The sequence below is a fragment of the Drepanopeziza brunnea genome, assembly GCF_022702325.1.
Source record: "Drepanopeziza brunnea f. sp. 'multigermtubi' strain 214-2 chromosome Unknown ctg2, whole genome shotgun sequence".
In the NCBI taxonomy this organism is placed as follows: Eukaryota; Fungi; Ascomycota; class Leotiomycetes; order Helotiales; family Drepanopezizaceae; genus Drepanopeziza; species Drepanopeziza brunnea.
In genome coordinates, this window is record NW_027094065.1 from 2699489 (window position 1) to 2720002 (window position 20514).

General features: G+C 53.2%; 5 protein-coding genes across 6 annotated transcripts; 3 read left to right on the forward strand and 2 right to left on the reverse strand.

Moving 5' to 3' along the window:
• Positions 1–1124: 1124 nt before the first annotated feature.
• Positions 1125–6337, reverse strand: L3040_001846 (uncharacterized protein; the record flags this gene model as incomplete). Its single annotated transcript, XM_066156915.1, has 7 exons — positions 1125–1715; positions 1826–2898; positions 2971–3554; positions 3600–5230; positions 5288–5774; positions 5829–6128; positions 6207–6337. The coding sequence occupies 7 exons, from the start codon at positions 6335–6337 to the stop codon at positions 1125–1127; spliced, it is 4797 nt and encodes a 1598-aa protein (XP_066012921.1).
• A 1243-nt stretch (positions 6338–7580) lies between these two features.
• On the forward strand, positions 7581–7841 carry L3040_001847 (uncharacterized protein; the record flags this gene model as incomplete). The annotated part of the gene is made up of 2 exons (XM_066156916.1): positions 7581–7703; positions 7764–7841. 2 exons carry the CDS (start codon positions 7581–7583, stop codon positions 7839–7841), a joined length of 201 nt encoding a protein of 66 aa, XP_066012922.1.
• Positions 7842–8025: 184 nt separating this feature from the next.
• On the reverse strand, positions 8026–10323 carry L3040_001848 (uncharacterized protein; the record flags this gene model as incomplete). 2 transcript variants are annotated; one of them, XM_066156917.1, is made up of 4 exons in its annotated part: positions 8026–8603; positions 8653–8980; positions 9107–9901; positions 9967–10323. In XM_066156917.1, the coding sequence occupies 4 exons, from the start codon at positions 10321–10323 to the stop codon at positions 8026–8028; spliced, it is 2058 nt and encodes a 685-aa protein (XP_066012923.1). The 2 variants fall into 2 exon arrangements, with proteins under 2 accessions (XP_066012923.1, XP_007289648.1); XM_007289586.1 differs by having other exon boundaries at positions 8026–8606.
• Positions 10324–11418: 1095 nt separating this feature from the next.
• On the forward strand, positions 11419–11905 carry L3040_001849 (uncharacterized protein; the record flags this gene model as incomplete). Its single annotated transcript, XM_007289585.1, has 4 exons — positions 11419–11561; positions 11623–11685; positions 11741–11806; positions 11857–11905. The coding sequence occupies 4 exons, from the start codon at positions 11419–11421 to the stop codon at positions 11903–11905; spliced, it is 321 nt and encodes a 106-aa protein (XP_007289647.1).
• Positions 11906–18319: 6414 nt separating this feature from the next.
• On the forward strand, positions 18320–19759 carry L3040_001850 (uncharacterized protein; the record flags this gene model as incomplete). Its single annotated transcript, XM_007289583.1, has 1 exon — positions 18320–19759. The coding sequence occupies one exon, from the start codon at positions 18320–18322 to the stop codon at positions 19757–19759; it is 1440 nt and encodes a 479-aa protein (XP_007289645.1).
• Positions 19760–20514: the final 755 nt, after the last annotated feature.

Genomic DNA, 20514 nt, shown 5'->3' on the forward strand with positions numbered 1-20514 from the left:
TAATAACTTAAAATCAACAACTATCGAGTGTAAAGGTCGAAGGTAGCTAAAGTCTATATATACGGAAGTAGAAGCGCTAAGGACTCGTGAATTATGGTTTATAGGTCAAAAGAAAAGAATAAGAGAATACGAAGAATACGAAAGAAAAAAGGAGAAAGGTAGCTTAGCGCATATAGGGATGCGTCCAAGAGACCTGGCGTGTCGTCATAACTCTAGTTTATTATAATATAATGCATAATATAATTGTAAAATGTAATATATATAATTAGTAAATATAATAAGTAAATATAATTACTAAGTATAATTAATAAATATAATAAATAAATATAATAAATAAATATAATTCGTAAATTTATAATATTTTGTTATTTTCAGCTGCCCTGCTTATATTATTTTTAGTTGTCCTACTTTAAACCCATAAGGTTTCCTTATCCCCCGTAAGTACTAAGGAATTTGACTTAAAAAACTCCTCCTTATAGGGTTTTAAAAAAAAAGTCCCCTATCGGCCAAGACCCTATGGGGGGAATGGGGAGGAAAACCCCATGGGGCCCCCACCTTATGGAGCAGCCTACTTTGAGATCCTTCTGAGCTCCTATATGAACCCCGCGCTCCCGTAAGTTCCTTCAGGTAATCGCTTAAGGTCGTCACAGCGCGGTTACTATCGTAACAGCCGGCAAAGAAAAAAGATAGTTTACTTAAAGAAAGAAGGCTTTTTTAAATGCAGCTAAACGAAAAAACGAAAGTTAAAAGTTGTAATGTTTTTAAATAAGCAAGCACTTAAATTAGTTTTTTTTTTCTTTTTCGGCCTTTGCTATTTTTATCCTTATATTACTCTTATGTTTTTCTTGCTTCTTCGGACCCACTTTCAGTAGGAGCCTTATTTATCAACTTCAATAGGATTTTTTTTCAATTTAAATAAGTCTTGAATAAAAGTGTCGGATGTAATTAGATGATAGACCAATTACGTGTCAAGACTTTTCTAGATGGATAAGTAGAAGGCTACTCTTCGAGTTCATCAGACTAGAATCAGGAATCATTCTATTCATCTTTCTATCCCCGTGTTACAGTTCAACAACCCGCGCACTATGCGCCGCCATATTGTTGACATGCTGGATTGATTAAGATTAAACGATGGATCCAAACACCTGCCCCTCACACCTCAACAGCAGTCGTTCCTTGTGATAGTACTCCCACGGATCAACCAGGAACAACAACTTACTCCCCTCGTCCCCATTTCCTCTACCTTTCCCTTTCCCATCACCATCAACGCTATTCTGCGAACTAACATCCACATCGTACACCCGCGCCAATACATACACATCACGCGGAGGACTCTCCCCCTCCTCCTCCTTCCCTTTTCCTTTTCTGTCCGCTACATTCCCCATCCTCACCACCGCACTCATCTCCTTCGCTCTCCTTAACTCCGCCCCCGTAACTGCGAATTCGGAGGCGAGTCCCCCCGCGCTGCTCTTCACGTCGATGTGGTAGGTTGGCGGCTGGGCCGTCCAGTGCGCAGCGGGGGGGTACGCGGTCTGCGCGAGCAGGTGCGTGAATGCGCCGCTGGGGTCGGGGAACTTGAAGGTAGAGTGCGTGTTTGGGCTTTGAGAGGATAAGCTGGGGAAAGAGGGGAAGGAAGCGAGGCGGCGGTGGGCGCTGAGCCAATGGTGCGTGGCGTTGTAAGTTTGGCCGAGGGTTGCGGTGAGGGCTTGGTGGACCTGAGGTGGTTGGGTGGATTAGTATATTTGGCCACAGCTGGTTTGTTTGTTCCTCTTGGGCTGGAATTTTGAGGTGGAGAGAGGGAAGAGGGAAGAAGGCGGGTACTTACGGCAAGCTCGCCTCTGAATGCAATATCTTTGTTTACAGCCGAGGCACCGATGACGCGCTGGATGCGGATAAATCCTTCTGATACCGACCTCTCGAACCGTTGTATCCCATTCGGCCCAATCCTCGGAGCCTTGATCTTCGGCGCTCTCGACTTTGCGGCAGCTTTCTTCTTTCTCTGTGCTGTTTTCTTTGCTCTCCTCCCCGCAAAACCGCCGTCGTGCTCATTGTCGAACTTGTTCGGTCCTTTGATGGCTTGGAAGCCGGTGTAGACTCCATACCCAATCCCGCCAATCAACATTAAAGGCATGCCGACGATGGTTGCGACGCCGAGACCCGCTGCTCTGGCCGTAGAAAGGTGTTTACCGAAGACTTCGTGTCGCTTCTTGGGTTCGGGAACTTTCGTGCTTGGTTCAGCGTTCTCGATATTCAACGTCGGCAGAGACCCGTGATCCTGCAATCCTTTCCCCTTCCACGTCCACCCCTTTTTCTTCTTCTCAGCAGCATCTCTCAGCCCAGGCGTCTCCTGTTCATCTTCCTCCACCCCCAAATCCTCCTCATCAGCAAACGCCAAGCTCTCCAGACTCGGAACCCCCTTCTCCCCAAACGTCCTCGCCACCCGCGCAAGATCATGCTGGCTCAGCGCAATATACAAGCAAACTTCGCTATGCTGCGGCCCATCCTGCCCCATCCCGCAGAAAATATACAGCTCATCCACCAGCTCGCTCGGCAGCGAGTCCATCTCGGACCCCCCCTTCGCCGCTAAGTAGATCTTCAGTCTGTCTTCTTCGGCCGCGAGAGCGACCTGCCCGTTTCCGGCCGGCCCGGACACCCATTTATTCTTGTAGAAGACGCGGAAGTGCTGCACGACTTCGTCCGCAACGTAGACTTCCAAGTTGCGCAGTTGGCGGATGACGATGCGGCGCGCATCACGGTGATGCTTGGTGGTTGGGATGAGCCGGATGATGAAATCTACTTTCCGGCGGAGAATTTCAGTGAGCTCCTGGTTGAGTTCGACGTTTCCGTTGCATTTTGCCATGCTCTTGGCTTGCGTTCTGAGGAAGCGTTTCGAGAGGCCTATCTCATGTCAGTCGCTTCCCTCCCCAAAAAGCAAGAGAATGATGTGAGAAGGGAACGGTGGAAACTTACCAAGTTCCCGCAACAACTCATCCATAGATCCCAGATCGTCAACCTTGATATCAAGCAGCGGCACCACTCCCGCAAACGTCGTCCGCAACGACGCCGTGTCCGCGATGAACCACTCGCTGCCCTCCGCCATACTCTCAATCTTCGTCACGACCTCGCTCTCCGTTTTCCAGATCTTCGACACCGGAAACACCTTCTCCAGATCCTTCTTGATGTATGTCTGGAAAAACTTGGCCTTGTCTTCTTCCATCAGCTTTGACATCGTTTTGAAGATGGCTGTGACTGTTGCTAATGAATCACCGGGTTGGAAGGCTCGCGCTTCGCCGGCCAGATCGCGTAGGTTGGCGTTTCGGATGTCGAGCATGTTCCAGAAGAGGGGTTTGAATTTTGGATAGAGGGATTTCAGCGGTTTGAAGGTTCGGAAGGTGGTGATGATGGGTTCTGCTGCTTTGCCTTTCTCGCTGTAAGCGGGGAGAATGGATTGCATGCGTGGTCCCCTCCATCGGCAGCGGTCTTGAGAAATCCATTCCGCTGGGCTTCTGCCAATGGATGGTATGTAGATATAGTTCCCTGTCATGAAAAATGTCCTGGGGGTGTTAGCTTCGCAATTTGGAGATACGTTGAGTACTTACTTGACAGCAGCAGCCTCGACCTCGTCATGGCAGCGGTTTAAAATCGTCTCTAGCAGCGACGTGTAGGTTTCAAAGGTCTTGTCAGATGGCTTCGACTTCGAGAGTTCCTCCAAGCTGCGAAGATGGAAATGAATATCGACTTTGATCGAAACACCAAGAATCTCGAGCACTTTCCAATCAGTGTGATCCGGATCAGGAATATCAACAAATGGCACATCCCTACCCACAGACCTCAGATCCCGAGTCGCCAAATACGTGCTATCAAGGCGGTGCGTCTTTCCATCCGTGCAAGTGACAAGCAAAGCTCCCAGCTTCTGCTTCAGACGAATCGCCGAAGCGATATACTGATCGGAGCTGTAAATGCCCATCGACGGGTCTGAACTCCACTTGCTTATTGCCGCTGGATCGAAAAGCTTACTGTATTCCTTCCAATGTGCTCGTAGTAGATGCAAAACCTCCGAGGACTTGTACGTCTTGATGATGTACTCGAAATCCTCGGAAAACTTGAAGCCTCCCTCAGTAGTCAGCTCTACAAGTCTCGGGATGCTAGCGACTTTCATCCTCTCCTCCAGCCACGCCATCCACGCCTCTCCCCCTTCACTCGCTGCCGAGAAGTAGTCTTGATGAAGGAATTCTATCTTGCTGTTCTTCGCAAGATAAAAAGACGCCGAGTGCGGTTTGGTCGAGGGTTGGTACAGCACCGACCCACGCACACGCCTCGAAGACTCCGCCACGAACCAGTAATCCTGGAAGCACGGGTTCTTCTCCTGAGACGTATACAGGAAGTATATCTGTTCGATCAGCTCCTTGCGACTGATCATGCTGCCATTGCATGCGCGTCCGTCCACATGCAAGGCTCGGATGTGCTCGATGACAGGATCCTTCTGGAGTTCTTCAACGCCCATGAACTTCAGCAATTGATGTCTGGCAGGATCGGACGCGACTGCGCTATCCAGAATCTGTAGCTCCAGACCGCCTGGGATGTTGAACCTAGGATCCTTCGAGGGGAACAGGATGAGGTTGCCCTTCGCTCGAACCCAAGTCCCGTCACTGAGCGGCACAATCGGGAGATCGACCAGTCCATCAGCATATATCTTCGTCAACCGCACCAAGACGCCCGCGAGATGCGAATGCCACTCCGCCGTCTTCTCCTGGAACTCCTGTGGCGCACATTGCAGCAAAAGCTTGAACTGCGCGAAGAACTTCCACTCCAACATCTTCGAAACACCCATGACCTGCAAAAACTCCATGTCCTCTTCCTCATACAAATCACTCAGATAACCCGTCGCCGTAGCCGAACTAATGGTCAACGGAGCCCCATTGAAGCAATACTCCTCCGGCACCTGCCATAACTGAGACGGGACGGCCAGCTCGCCAGCATGTGCGTACAGCAGTTTTGCGGAACGCAGCATGGTGATTAGATCCAGGTGAAAGGGCTTCAGGAAGCTGTCGAGCGGGGCGCGGGTGGGCAGCCAGCGTGGCCACGTGTAGCGGAACTCGCTGCTATTGAACTCTCGCATCGTGTCGATAAAGGCTATGGTTAGCTCGCGCTGGATACGGTGGTTCCATTCTGCGGAGGAGTCGATGTCTTCGCGGCTCGCGATGAGGAGGAAGTCGGCTTGGATCAGGAACTGTTGGACGTTAGCACTATGAGCGAGCTTCAGGGCACAAGTGAGGGAGGTATTGACCTCGAATCCATAATCACGAATAGGGAGAAATGCGTAGACCTGCTGGCTCTCTCGCTTCGGCACAGCACTCTTCTCATCTTCGCTCATCATAATCGGGAAGCCCAGCACAATCTCAGAACTTGTCGTCCCATCTCTCCGTCTATCTTGAGGCATACCCAGCACACGATGTCGCTTGATGATGTAATCGCAATCTACCTTGTTCTGGGTCAGACGGACGAGAGTTTTCCCCCGGTCTTGACGCGAGAAGCTGTTCTTGAAATTGCCGAATACTCCACCTTGTGAAATCTCAACCGAGACGCTGCGCAGCCGACGAAGAAAGATAAGGAGGCGGGAGTCAAGGGCTTTGAGTTCTTCGAGAAGGCCGGAAGTGTTGTAGCCTGCGCTGAGCTTGAGGTAGAGGGATGTGTAGCCTGGTCTGACAGGCATGGGAAAGTCGTCCCAGATAGGTGAGATCATGCCGAGAGGCTTCCTCTTGTCGAATTTGAAGCTGCTCGCACACATTAGTAGCTGCTCCACGGCACGAGAGACCGAGCGTACGTACGAATAATGCCCCGACTGCACCCAAACAACATCAGCAGCCTTAAAAACACTTTTAAACCCAATTCCCTTCTCGCCCACATACCCCTCAGCTTTCATCCCCTTCTTTGTGCTCTGGCCCACTCTACAGATGGCCTCGACATTCCGGGGTGAGAAACCAATCTCATTGCAATCCACTCTCAGCCCGCCTTTCCTGTAAGTGAACTCCAAACTTGGGACGGCGGCTGAGTACTGGTTGTCGTCGGCGTTTTGGATGATCTCGAGCAGAAAGTGTGTAGAGGATTGATAGAGTTGCTCGGAGAGGCTATTTGGGGGCTTGTTAGTTGGACATGGATCAGAGGGAGGGAGGGGGAGATGGGGAGATGGGGGAGGACTTCCGTACGTTGTCAAGGCATTTTCCAGATCAGAGATGTTAGGACCGCTGGGCTTGCCGTCCACAAGACCCTTATCATGTCTGATTTGGGAGATATGCGCTTTTGCATCTGCGACGGAGTCGACTTTGAGTTCCGCCATGGCCGCCTGTCAACCTGACAAAGTATTAGTCGCAAATATTAGTCGCAATTAGTACCAGTCTCAAACTTGGGCATTAGATCAAAGAGTGATTGATTGATGTAGGTTCGTCCAAACAAGAGAGAAAATGAATGACACGGAAACAATGTAAAAAGGACCGGCTCACTATGATGGCACAGCACTCAGCCTCGCCGTACGACGGAGTCGGAGAATCCCTAGAAGGCCCCCCGAAGCCGTCCTCTGACCGACACGTGACGACACCAACCGAATATTCCACACGGCACAGGTACATGTGACCCATCCCGCTTCTCTATGAGTGGCTGCATCCACTTAGCTCCTGCCTTTAGCGTGGGTCCATCGACGACCGAATTGCATGAAAACCCATAGGTTTCCCTCCTTCTTCATCTTTTTCCACACTGCTTCGTCCGTACTTCTCTCTACCAACTTGTCCATCTCCAGCAACTTCCCCATCTCCACCAACTTCTCCATCTCCTTCCACAAGCTTTCACACCTCTGTCTCCAGATTGCAGAGCGACACGCCGTTCGTAACTTCAAGGACATCCGTCAACAAGAGGCCAACATGTGATTTACTACTGCGGATCTTCTAAAGAGCTGTGCGTTCGTAAACTGTCGAATCACGAACGTGTGCCAGGCGATGGCAGGCCCTATGGCTGGCTACTACTATACCAGATGCCCTGTGACGTTGTAAGATTAAAGTTGCTAGGCGAGCTTCCTACTATAGAATATAAACAAACGGATCGGAGCAAGCCAAATCACAATCCAAAAAATAAAAATTAAAAGTTAAAAATTAAAAAATTAAAAAATTAAAAAAAAAATAAGGGGGGAGGAAAGAAAGCAAACTCCTAAAGTTTTTTTCCTTCTCTCTTTCTGTTTTCTATTGGAAAATCCTGAGCTGCCCTTACCTACCTACTTATAGAAGAATTTCAGCTTGAATACAACAGCCTTTATGGCTTGAGAGAGGTCGAGCTTGTTTCTTTTTTTTTTTTTTTTCCCCCTAGAGGCAGGGGGAGGAGGAGGATCTCCGAATGAATTCGTCCGTTTGGTTTTCTTTCATGTCTTTTTCCTAAGGGAAGTAAAGAGGGAGGAGGATCTCCGAATGAATTCGTCCGGATACGGACGGGCGCCATAAGCGACCGAGCCACATAACTACGTACCGGTACCTATCTGCACACCTCCGCCTGTCCAGGGGCTCAAGAGAAGAAAATACCTACTTGATACGCACGCGATGGAAAAGCTGATTAGGACCCGCGCAAAACCAGCCAAGAGCCAATGCAACTCGTCACGTGTGACCGGGTACCCCACCATCACCATACCCCTCCGTAGAAGAGAGAATCTTGGGTCACCGACTGTAGGTACCGATAATTAATGCCTATCCATTTGCTCTTCGCATCATTCACATCCTTCCCAGCGCTCTCAGTTTTGTCCCTCCCTCGTGCCTTCCTTCACCCGCTCACCGTCCATCTTCTACTTTGATCTTCTTCCTTGAGCTTGGATCTATTTCTAGAAGCCCTAGCCTGGATTCTCATGCAGAGAGGGACATACTACTAGCTTTTCATCGAGCTGCTCGAATGGTGCGCCCGTACTTGGCAATACAAAAAATACTACTATCAACAAAAAAGAGCTCTGGTCCTTTCACAAATCCTTTTCCCTTGCGCATGCCTTCTCAATCTCTACCACGACTCCCACATCTGGGATCCCATTGTTATCAGACGGTTGAAGAGCTCGTCCCGAAGTGCCATAGCCGTAAGATGCTTCTCGTTGCCCTGCTTGTCGATGACAACCAGTCCATCTGCAATCTCCCGGGAGGTAGCCCACCCGACAACCAGCTTGGTTTTCCAGCCCAATCCACCTACTTTTTTGATTTCCTGCATGTCGGCTATTGCGATCGAGAACAATGGATCCGTATCCTCCTTCTGCGTCGTCCAACTCAGAACAGGCGAAGAGGCTGTGGTAGTAAGGTATGCACGTCCCTTCTTGCCTTTGTATCGGCTTGGGAAGTCAATAGGGCCAGCTGGCTCATGCTCTCCCGACTTGAGGACGCCTAGTCTGTTTTTTGCATGCTCCGCTCCAGCCGCTGCTTTCAGCCGGTCAGTACCAAGAGCTGTTTCAACTGTCCCTTTGGTCACGCCCTTGATCGCAGCAAGTATCCGGCGGCCGTGCCGCTTTTTCGCTGGGCCTGTTTCGGCGGTAGTTGTTACAGCTGTGTCGTCCGGATGAATAGCATTAGCCATCTCGTCGTCAGGTACGCCTTCTAGGGATTTTAGCATCTCAACAGACAGCGATCTTGAAGCACGTACCTAGGTATTCAAGGTTCTGACCTGCTGTCTCGTGGGCGGTATCTGGGGGCTGTGGACCAGAGTGGGGTGGAGGGGGCAGTGGAGCTTTGTTCGCTTCACCAATCCGGAGTAGAGTGACAGTGAGTTGTGCATTGGTAGGTACACCTCTAAGAAGAGTATTTCTGATCTCGAGAAGCTTTTGCCAATGGGGGAACTTTTGGTTGAGGTAGGAAGAGGCACGCCAGATCAATGGGTCTGTAAAAAATGCGAAGCCCAAAAACAATCCATTCATCTTCATGAACATGTGGGCGCTAGTGAACATGGAAACCAGAAGCACTGGTACCAGGACCTGCGAGATCTTTTAGCGGCTTCAACATGCGATAAGGTGGAGAGAAATTCAGAAAGGGGCCAGTCCGTATCCTTCTTCGAAGGGCGACTAAGCCGGGTGGATGGATCTCGGAGAGGGGGCACATACTGCAGCAAGCTTGAGGCGAGGCCTCTCCTCTGGAAATGGTGCCGTCGGTGATAGAGCATTGCCAAATCTCTCCCAGCCATCCGAAATACCGCCAATCGCATGCATAACAGGTCTCGTCTTGGACCACATGACAGCAGACATGGGCTCCTTCGTTTTGTCGTGTACAGCATTCGCTTCTCCCCCCGAAGCCTTGTCCTTTGCATTCGCAGCACCCATCGCCAAATCTGTCGGGTCAGGCGCTCGGTCTTCGACACCGCTGGCTCCTTGCTCGTTCCCGTGTGGATCTCCCTGGGGATGCTTGCCAGCAGCGCTGCTGATGGCGATCGATGTGAAGCCACTGACGAAGTTGCTTGCTTCTTGTTCCACCGCCTCTCCTTGGTGCTTTTCTGGCGCACCAGTCAAACTGTTGTCGCTGCCAAGCACTCCCGCGGTCGGTTTCTTGATGCCACCAGTCTTCGAATCGATCAGAGCAATCGGTGCTGGAGGAAAACAGTAGTCTCGGGAAGCGGGGGAGACGACGAGGATGATCAGGAAGGCAATCATGACCGGTACGAGGAAATCGATCGCCCAGGCCACGAAGTAGACGGCCGCAAAGGCAAGAGTTCGGTTTCGTTCGCGCCATGATCGTAGGCGCGCGATGTGTTTCCAGAAGCCCACCACACCAAGGCCCACGGTCATGTACAGTCTCTCGAAGTTGGCCCTTAGTTTATCCGGAGAGAAGTCTTCTTCGTCTGCGATGTTGAGGTCGAGTCCTCCGAGGGGGGGCTCTGCCATTGCCTTGACGTGGTACATTTGCTGCCATGGTCAGCACCCGCACAGGGAGGTAGGTATACTCTGAAACTAGGATCTACCGTACATACCTTGTTGAAGCGTCTGATCAGGGTCCACAGCTCTTCGTTTGGCAGCCCTCCAACCAGGGGAGTCGGGATATCTGGGGGACTATCATTCCATCCCAAGTCTTTCACCTCAGCATAGCCGTGCTCCATCTGAGCGGCGCCTTTCTCTCGGTGGTCCGCATTGGCCAATTCGTGGCTTACTGTAGGGAGCGGGAGTTTCTCTGGCGTTGCTTCTGCGGTTCGTGGCTCGCCGAGACCGAGGTTGAGGTCGAGGTCGAGGTCGAGGTCGGCATCGATATCGACATTGGGCGACGAGATGACCTCGAATTGCTGCGACGCAGCCAGCGAATGGTCACTAGATGTAGGCGGTGATGCTGACATGTTTTCTGGACAGTTGCACGTAGAAACCGCTCCGACAATTTATCATTAGGCTATGTAGGTACTACTTACTCATCGAGAGGCGAGGTGGAAAGGAAGATGGGCTGGGTATAGGTAGGTTTTGGATATATGGTATGTTTTGTATGTATGGATTTTGAATCTGTTGGTATTCTGGTGTTTTGATGCTTTGATGTCTAGATGTTTTGATGTTTATTATTCCACACTTCCCTCCCTTTCCTTGTTCCGTCAGCTGGAATGGAATGCTCCACGTCATTGGTATAGATGCATGTGATATGACATCTCCTGCCCGGACCGACCCGCCCTCCGCATCTTATCTTATCTTATCTTATCTTATCTCGGTACCCAGGCAGGGATCAGAGATCAGATCTTTCTTCAGCCGCTTCGCTTCACTTCCAAGCCCGGGGTCCCCACGACCACAAGGGTTAGACATTTTGGGTAGGCATTTTGGGGGGCTCTGGCTTCCACTTGTTGACAAGATGTTTTTTTTTTCTCTTTTGCGAATGTAAATACTGTTGCGCTCACGATCTAAATCTAAATCCTGCAACAGCAAAGCCAGATCCTTGCAAAGTCGTGAGAACATGTCAAACAATCATGAATAATGTCAAGGGCAGAAGCTGGTCTTGGATCTTTCAACTTGGTCGTGAAGCAATCCTCCCCGTGGGGAAAACAGTAAACAAAGAGGGCGCTTTAGCCCCTGACAAGGCATCGGCTATATTTATTTTGCTTTGAGGATTGAATCCCTGCACTGAACTATCCGCCAGCATTCCGCTGACCTTGGAGAGCTTTCTTTGTTCCCTTTGCTAATTCCCCTCTGCCTGCTGGAACTGGTTGTTGCTTGATCGGGAGATCCCGTGACATCTTGCCGAGTGTACGCTAGATAGAGACTTTCACTAGCGGCCCCACACTGTTTAACTACAACTTTCAATCCCTTCATCTTGCCTCCTTTCTTCTTCCACCTTTCCATCGTCAGCCTCCCACGCTGGTTCTTCGCCCTTCTAGCTTCATCCAGTTCATCTCGTCTGGAACACTCCAAAGAAGGAGCAGGCATACACGCGTCAAAGTCATCCACCCGTCAAGATGTCGCCTAACACTTGCAACTTCATTCTGCTGCTCCTCGCAGCCCTCGCCCTCACTGCTACCGCCTTTCCCATTGGCTCATTCATGACCGACCTTGCCATTCGCACTGAGAGTGCTTGTGCTATTGGGCACGGCTGCCCTTGGTATGTCCTGCCTAACCTTTTTTCCCCCGTGCCGCCATGCTTGTATTGACTTGCTGGCAAGGGCTCGGTCGGAGGATAAGGTTGCCCGCGCCGAGTTTACTTGCTCGAACGGCGGCTGCCCCTGGTATATCATTCATATATCCTCTTCTGGTACTGGTTTGTGTTGACTTGCTTGCCAGGGCTCGTTCCGAGGACAAGGTTGCCCGCGCCGAGACTGTTTGCTCTGCTGTACACGGCTGCCCTTGGTACGTTATTTCATCTTCGCTTTCAAGATTTGTATTGACTTGCTTGCTAGGGCTCGTTCTGAAGATAAGGTTGCCCATGGCGATGTTCTCCAGGCATAGGTCTTTCGTTGGGTATATCAGGCTTGCGTGTTGTGACGCCTCTGTTTGCCTATCGTGCTTTCTAGGTATGTAGAACAGGCTTGAGTATTGTGACGTCTGTCCCTAACTATGGTGCCCTCTAGGGATCCAGGCTTGAGTATTGTAAAGTCTCTCGCGCAGAAGTCTCTCGCGCCGGTAGTTTGCTTTCTAGGTATGGCAAGATGCGCATAGCGAAATGAACCTTATTTGACGTACGAGAATTTGGTCACTGGTTGTGATGAGGTGATCTCCACGGATTGGGTCCTCTGGATCAGGTCCTTCTTTGGATTCTGAATGTGCTGCCAAGAGTTGGTCTGCGCGGCTTCTCCGTTTCTGCCTTCATTATGTGCTAATCATCCACAACTTTGAAAACTGACTTGCGGTATATGGTTGGTCGATCGGTAACGTCTGCATACCTCGCCGGCAAAACATCCCGCCTCCCTCACGGCTCGAGTCAAATGGGCAGATGCCGGAGGGACCTTCGAAAGATGCACCAAAATCCAACCTGCTGCATCAAGACAAGCCGGGCCTGTCTTCGCCCAATACGTCAGAGCCTGTCTCCGGGTTGGCATAGACGGCACAACGAGCTCTCCAGGAGCGACAGATCGACAGTATTCCGATCGCCATACCGAAACTGGAATCCCAGGTGGCTTGCCGCGTTATGAAAAGCCGATATTGGTTCTCTATTTGGTCTACCTGCAGCCAGCCAGCCATCACTTGCAACAAGGGTGGTGAGAATGTCCACACTCCTCCCTCGCCTTGGGGAAGCCAACACCCCATACCCCATACCCCATATATATTCGGCCAGTATCGTCTCGGGCCTAGTTCGTAGCTAACTAGCTAGCTAGCACATCAGCGGAACGTCGTCGGCACCCAACCAACACCACAACTGCTGCTCCCCGATACAGTATGTAGCATCGAAAGAAGGCACCAACTAGCCCGTCCGGACGGATCTCAGCTCTCGCACTCGGACAGACATGGGGCGGGTAGCTGCTATCTCGGGAATTCAAAGTCCAAAGCTGCAGAAACTTCCATCGCGAGAAAGCAGCGGGGACAGATACCGGTAGATCAGGGCATACACAGGCTGACTGGTCTCCCCGGCCCCCTCTCTCTGCTCTGCATACTCGCGACGACCACTACGAAATGTCGAGGGCCGAGCGTCGATCATGACGGCAGCGGGGCTATGAATCCCAATCCGTCTCATCCCGTACTACGGTCTGCGTTGTCCGTAGTCCGTACTGCAGAAGTAAGACTCGGGTCGGCAGCTACGCAGAGGGGGACGGCCAAGGGGTCATACATACATACATAAGCTTTGTCGTTGAGCTTTGTCGAGCCCGAGGGGGAAGGGGGGGCTCTCCCGCTTTTTGCGGCTGAAATTGGGCCTGTCCCGTTCGTGCGGAGTCCGGAGCAATAATGGGGGGGATCGGTCAGGTCACGTGATCGGCTCGATACTACCACTTCCTTCCGTACGCCGATCTATCTATGATCCATCAGCCAGATCGTGAATCATCAATCAGGCGCAACGGATCGACTGCACCGAGGTAGGGGAGACCCGTCCCATCTCATCCGTTTCTCGATCGGTAGTTCGGGAGTTCGGGCAACGGCAATAGAACCAAACCAAACCAAACCAAACGAAACCAAACGAGCTTGGGTACCTACCTACTACGTATCTCTCTCGCTTGGTATGTCTCGCCTCACCGCTGCCCCCTTCTCTCCCTTCTTCCGCCGTAATTCATGGTTTATTGGCGTTCCGGCGAATCTCCTTGATCCGCCCACCCGCGCCCGGGGGTGGGAGAAGTCTGATGATATCCTCCGGATGTAAGTATATCCACGGGATAATTCTTGTGCATCAAAGCCAAAAGCAGAACCCCCTTACTTACACTACGTACTAGTAGTAGTACGTAGTACGTGCGTACCGTGCGTGCGTACCGGTGCAGTAGGTACTTGCGGCGAGTACTACTACTGTACTTACTGTACAGTACTAAAAATGCGGAAAATGCTCCCGGACCCCCCCTTTCCCCCTTTTTTCATTTCCCCCTTTCTTCATTTCCCCTTTTCCCCCCTTTTTCCCCCCTTCCCCCTTCCCCCGTCCCCCGTTCCCCCACGCGAAGAAGACCTTGCCTACTTAGAGGACCCTGGCTACGGACGGATGTACGTTTGTCCTCTTCCCCATGCGTGCAGGAGGCGGTGAACCTGCCCCATTTCAGCCCTGAGAAGGGTCAGTGGGATACGGGGCCTTGTTTTGTGCCAAGTTTCAAACCTTGTTTATTCTGGTTTTCTTCTTCTTCTTTTTTTGGTTCTTCTTCTGCTTCTTCTTCTTCTCCTTCTTCTTCTTCTCCTCCTTCTGCAGCGTCTTCTGCATCGTCTTCTGCAGCATGTCGGTATGGAACCGATACGTAGAACTGTACACGATGGTGATGCATATCATCGTCATCCTCCCCCTTCCAAGGCTGAAGTCCCATCGGGGGGGGCCTCGCTTCGGAAGGGAGAGGATGGTCCTATCAGGGTCCAGGACGGGCAACACGTGGGGGACTTGGCTTCTCTGAGTCTGCTGAAGATGAGAGGACCGACCGACCGACCGACCCTTCCGTATCCGGCGGTCGACATTTCTTTATCCGTCAGTCTGTTCCAGAGATAATGAAATCCATTCCGCCCATCCGGGTGAGTCGATGGTCATGTGACAGACACCCCTCCGGATAGGCACATGCACCCAAGTGACTTACGTAGTACGTAGTAGTACTACTACTTCCCTCGGCTTCCTTCCTCGGCAAGTCAAGTTTTACACTACTGCTACTACTGCTACTACTGCTCTTATTACCATTCCTCCCATTGCTCCCAGTACTCCCAGTACTCCCATGAGAGCTGCTGCGGGCTGGCTGCCCCAAATCACAAATGCCAGTCAGTCAAGAATTGGGCCAAGTCCAGAATACTTACAGTCCACTCAGTCATCAGCCGGGTTGGGTGGTTGGCGCGGGACTCCCGTGTGGGGTAATTTATTGATTAATCAATTCCTGGCGCCGTCCCCCCACATCCCACACCCCCCATGGCCCACGGCCCATGGCCCATGCCCCCATCCCCCATCCCACATTCCCCCATCCCACATCCCACTTCGGCATCGCTTCTTCTTCATCATCATCATCATCATCATCATCATCATCATCATCATCATCATGACTGCAGCTCTCTGACTCTCTCTCCCTAAATACAACCAACCCGTATTCCGATCCTTCCATCCACCCACCCACCCACCTACCCATCCATCCATCCATCCATCCATCCCGCTGGCCGAACAAAACCAGAAGATCCGAGATGATGGTCGCATCTGTCTCTTCTATCTGCACGCCGCTTCGAGATGTTCGAGCACCAAACGTGATCCGCCGTATCAGGATGATTGGCACGAGTCCCTGTGTGTCGCGACTCGCAGGGGGGGGGCAAGACGTGGACGACTGCCGGCGACCCAAGATCGGGACATGGGGGGAGGGTTGCACCAGAATCTGGGGGGGGGGAAGGGGATGCGAACAAATGCCGATCTCTCCCTGTATCAGTCCTAGGGGGGGGGGGAAAGATTTTTTTTTTTTTTTTTTTAAAAAAAGAAGAAAAAGATATGAAGAGAAAAAAGGAAATTCCCCCACGGTGGAATGAAGAAAGAGAAAAAAAAATGGGACAGACACCCAGGCTAGGAAACGGCGGCAGGATTCCCCGGAAAAGCTAACGAGAGAAAGCAGCGCATCTCCATCCATCGCCTTATCCGGGTCCACGACGACCAGCCAGCCCCAGGCGCAAACGGGAGCGGAAAGTGTGGCTCGATCTATAAGTAGTAGTGCCTACATACTACGTACTACTACGTAGTACTACGGTACGTATCTCCGCATCGATCTAGCTTTGGTGTGGCTCAAACGGGTAAATGCTGTACTTGCTGTATCAGGGGCTGCTGCTTTGCTGCCTCTCCGCTCCATCTGCCGCTCCGCTCAATCTCCCTCGCCTCGTCCCCCTCGTCAGACCCGGCCGCCTAATTTTGCATTTGCATTTTCCCCGGGTTTGGTTGCGTGCGGGCGTGCGGGCGGGCGGGCGCGTGTGTGTTCTTTGTACTCGGGCCGAGGACGGGGGAATATGAAGGGCAGGACGGAGTAAGGAAGCAATACTGTAATAAATAGACTTGACTGACTGTACAGAAAAATCAATATTGAGCAGATATTCTAATCCAGACTCCCCACATACTCACAAGCTACCTCGTACTAGTCGCTCCGTCGTATAACTAGTAGTCGTGGTGGTGGTGGTGGTGTGGTGGTGTGGTAGTCGTGGTGGTAGTAGTAGTCGTGGTCGTCGTCGTAGTGGAAGTCGTGGTGGTAGCAGTACGACCACTACGACTAGAGATACGCACTTGGTCCCATCCGGGTTATGCGATCATCAACAGACGCAATCCCTTTCTTTCGTTCTTTCTTTCCTTCTTTCCTTCTTTCCTCCTTTCCTCCTTTCCTTCTTTCCTCCAATCATTCCGCCATTCGGCTCCTTCAGCCCTTTTCAGCCCTTTTCAGCCTTCTCACATGTTCCGAGTTTCGGCCGGTCAGACGGACTCGGTCAGGAGGAAGTAGCCACTCGGTACCTACTAGGGACTTACTAGGGACTTCGTAGTACGAGGGACTTACTACGTACGAGGGACCTACTACAGTACAGTACGGAGGACTGCCTTGCTTGGTACCCCACCTTTCTCGGGCCCCTCCCCTGCAGTCGGGCGTGGGGTGGGAAGTCTGGGGAGAGCCAGCCAGGGGAGGGCATGCGATTGTTCGATTTTACTATACTAGTACTAGTGCTGGAATTAGTCCTGGTTTAGTGCGAGGACCACTTAGTACTACTACTACACTTGTACGTAGTAGGTAGGTAGGTACTACTCGTCGTTACCGGTATTCACAACTCCCAAGCCGCGGAGAGCGAGAGGGAGAGGGAGAGAGAGGGAGAGAGAGAGAGAGAGACCGGACCGCCAGGCGAAGCGAACAAGGGGGTCATCAGTCAGTCAGTCAGTCAGTCAGTCAGGCAGTCAGGCAGCCAGGCAGCCAGGCAGCCAGGCAGCCAGGCAGCCAGGCAGCCCGTCGTACGGAAATGATTCGGGAAATGAAACAACCCGGGCACCGACGGAGGGAGTGGGAAGTGGGCAGAGGAAAGGAGAAAGGAGATCATCATGGACAATTTCTAAATGATGCGTCAGGATGATGATATCGGATCCGATCGGATCAGGATTCAGCCAGCCAGCCTGCCTGCCTGCGTGCCTGCCACGGCATCCACCCATCCACCATCCACCATCCACCATCCACCATCCACCATCCACCATCCACCCATCCACCCATCCACCCATCCTTCCTGATTACGGGGTCAATATATAGAATCACACAATACTTAATAATCCCTCCCTCCCTCACCCCACGCACACCCACCGAAACCCACCTAAACCCACCTTTTCTCTCACAAGGGCCTACCCTACCTGGCCTGGCTGGCCCGGGCCCCACTGCAGGCCGGCTCAGACTCAGACTCAGACTCCAGAGTCACTCGCTCGTTACGTGGAGTCGACGGTTAGAGGGGGGTGGAGGGGAGGGGGGTGGGGGGGGGGGGGGGGGGGGGGGGGTGAGAGGGAGGGAAGTACTGACTACGGAGGCACCAGACCCAACCAGACCCAACCAGACCCAGACCCAGACAGACCCAGACAGACCCAGACCCAGACCCAGACCCAGACCCAGATCAGACTAGACCCGACCGCACTAGACTAGAATCGGCTAGGCGAGGCTAGCATGGGCTAGGGAATCATGAGGCATACGGAGCCAGACAAGAGAGACACTACACTACTGGATACCTACAGACTGACTTGTACTGTGTCGCTACTGGTATCTATATAGCCCGGTCCCTCCCCTCCCCTCCCCTCTCCTCTCCGCCTCTCTCCGCCTTTCTCCGCGTTCCTCGCCTAACAACGGTCACGGTACCCTCGTCGCAACGTAGCCCTTTTTCATAACACGACACCCCCGACAAAAGGAAAATCACAGGAAGGAAGGGAAAAAAAAAAAAAAAAAAAAAAAAAAAAAAAAAAAAAAAAAAGTCGCTCGCTTCCCCACCCCACCTTCCATCCTCCACCGACCACCAACCACCAACCACCAACCACACCAACTACCGACCTCGCACCACTCATCCACTCGTAACCCACAACAACTCACAACCCACAACCCACAACCCACAACCCACAACTCACAACTCGCAACTCGCAACACCCTCCCATCTCCATCCATATTTACCATTCAACATCATCATTCTCATCTCATCCTCATCGTCATCTCATCCTCATCTTCATCCTCATCCTCCTCCCCCTCCCCCCCCCCCCCCCCCCACTCCCCCCAAGCCGCAGCGGACATTCACATGCAGCGATCGCCGGCTTCAGTAGATCTTCTACTGAACCCGCAGACGCCCCTGGAACGAGAGCAGGAGGCGGCCCGGAGAAAGCTGGCCGAGATTCAGGAGGGCCAGCGCCGACAGCACGAAGAAGAGATGGCTGCCGTCGCCATGATGCGAGGCGCCGGCATGCTGGCCGCCCACGAAGAGAGGCAGGATCTCCCGCGTCCCTACAAGTGCCCGCTCTGCGACAAGGCCTTCCACCGCCTCGAGCATCAAACCAGGCACATCCGGACGCACACGGGCGAGAAGCCGCACGCCTGCCAGTTCCCCGGCTGCACGAAACGCTTCTCCCGATCCGACGAGCTGACCCGGCACTCGAGGATACACAACAATCCCAACTCGAGGAGGAGTAACAAGATGCTCACCGCCAGCATCGTCGAGCAACCGCCGCCGCCGCCCCCGCCCCAGCCGCAGCCGCAGCACGCGGCCGGAGGCAGCAGTAACAGTAACAGCAGCAGCAGTAACAGCAGCAGCAGCAGCAGCAGCAGCAGCATGAGCATGGCCCTGGGGATGATGCCGCCGCCGAGCAAGACCGTGTCGTCGCGATCGGCGCCCACCTCCACCGTCGGGTCGCCCAACGTGTCCCCTCCGCACTCGTTCTCTTCCTACTCGACGCCGATCCCCTCCTCGGGTCTCAACCCCCATCCCCACCCGCCGCCATTCGGCCGCAGCCTGGGAGGCGGAAGCCCGCAGAACGGATCCGCGCTCGACATCAACCTGCTGGCGACGGCGGCCACCCAGGTCGAGCGGGAGAGCAGCAACTTTCCTCCCACCACCACGCATCACCCGCCGCCCGGCAGCAGCACCAGCAGCAGCAGCAGCAGCAGCGCGAGGCACCCCCCCTACTACAGCCACAGCGCCCACAGCAGCCGCAACCACCTCCCCTCGCTATCGGTCTACGCCATGTCGCGCGCGCATTCCCACGACGACGACGACCACTACGCCCACCGGCACGCCAAGCGCTCCCGGCCCAACTCGCCCAACAGCACCGCCCCCTCGTCTCCTACCTTCTCGCACGACTCGCTCTCCCCCACGCCCGATCACACCCCGCTCGCGACCCCCGCGCACTCGCCCCGCCTGCGACCGTACGGTGGGGGCTACGACCTGCCCACCATCCGCAACCTCACCCTGCAACACACGCCCGCGCTGGCCCCCATGGAGCCCCAGAACGTCGAAGGGCCGTACCACCCGAACGGCCCCGCCACGTCGGCCCCCCGCACCGGGCTCTCCATCAGCGACATCATGTCCAAGACCGACGGCACCCAGAGGAAACTCCCGGTGCCTCAGGTACCCAAGGTGGCGGTGCAGGATCTGCTCAGCACGGGCGAGAACGGCTTCAGCACCAGCGGGCAGAGCAGCGCGACGGGCTCCGTGGTCGGAGGAGACCTGCTGATGGACAGATAGGTGGAGGAGGAGGAGGAGGAGGAGGAGGATGGCCGCGGGAGGACGCCCGGGCCCTCCACACCCCGACCGGCAACGCGACTTGGATAATAGTTGACTCGACCTCAACCCCACGACGCCCAAGTCGTGCTGGCAACGACATGAGCTCCCCACTTACGGCCTACATCGCCTAGATTTTTTTTACTATTATCTGGCCGTTTCCCACGGTGCCTGCATATAGATGAGCCTGCGCGCAGTATAGACCTCTTTTTTCCCCCCGCCCCCCGCCCCCTTTCATGGTCGCTTCTCAGCGCACGCTATGGGGTTGGGGGTTTCACGTTTTTTAGGGCTGAGCCACAGGCTTGCAAGTCCCACTCAAGTGTTTTTTTTTGCTTCTATAGACGGATGGACGGATGGGTCTGGGAGGCCGAGGATGGGGATGGGTCGGACGACAAGGGTCCTCGCGGCTCGGCGTTCAGCGTTCAGCGTTCAGCGTTCTGGGTATGATAATTGTTGTACGTAGTAGATGGCGACACTGCCTCCTCGCCAGGAAGCGGAATTAAGTAATGGAAAATCTACCACCTTATCTCTATTCTCCACCGCCCCTCCTCCGCGCCTTCCTCCTTCTTCTTCTTCATCCTCCTCCTTCGCCGTTGGGAGCTGAGCACGGCTCTGATGAACGATGGATGAGCAAGGGAGCCGAGTGTGTGTAGGTAGGTAGGGTAGGTAGGGTACGTGTGCGGTATTATCACATGCCACACATGCCACACCACACATGC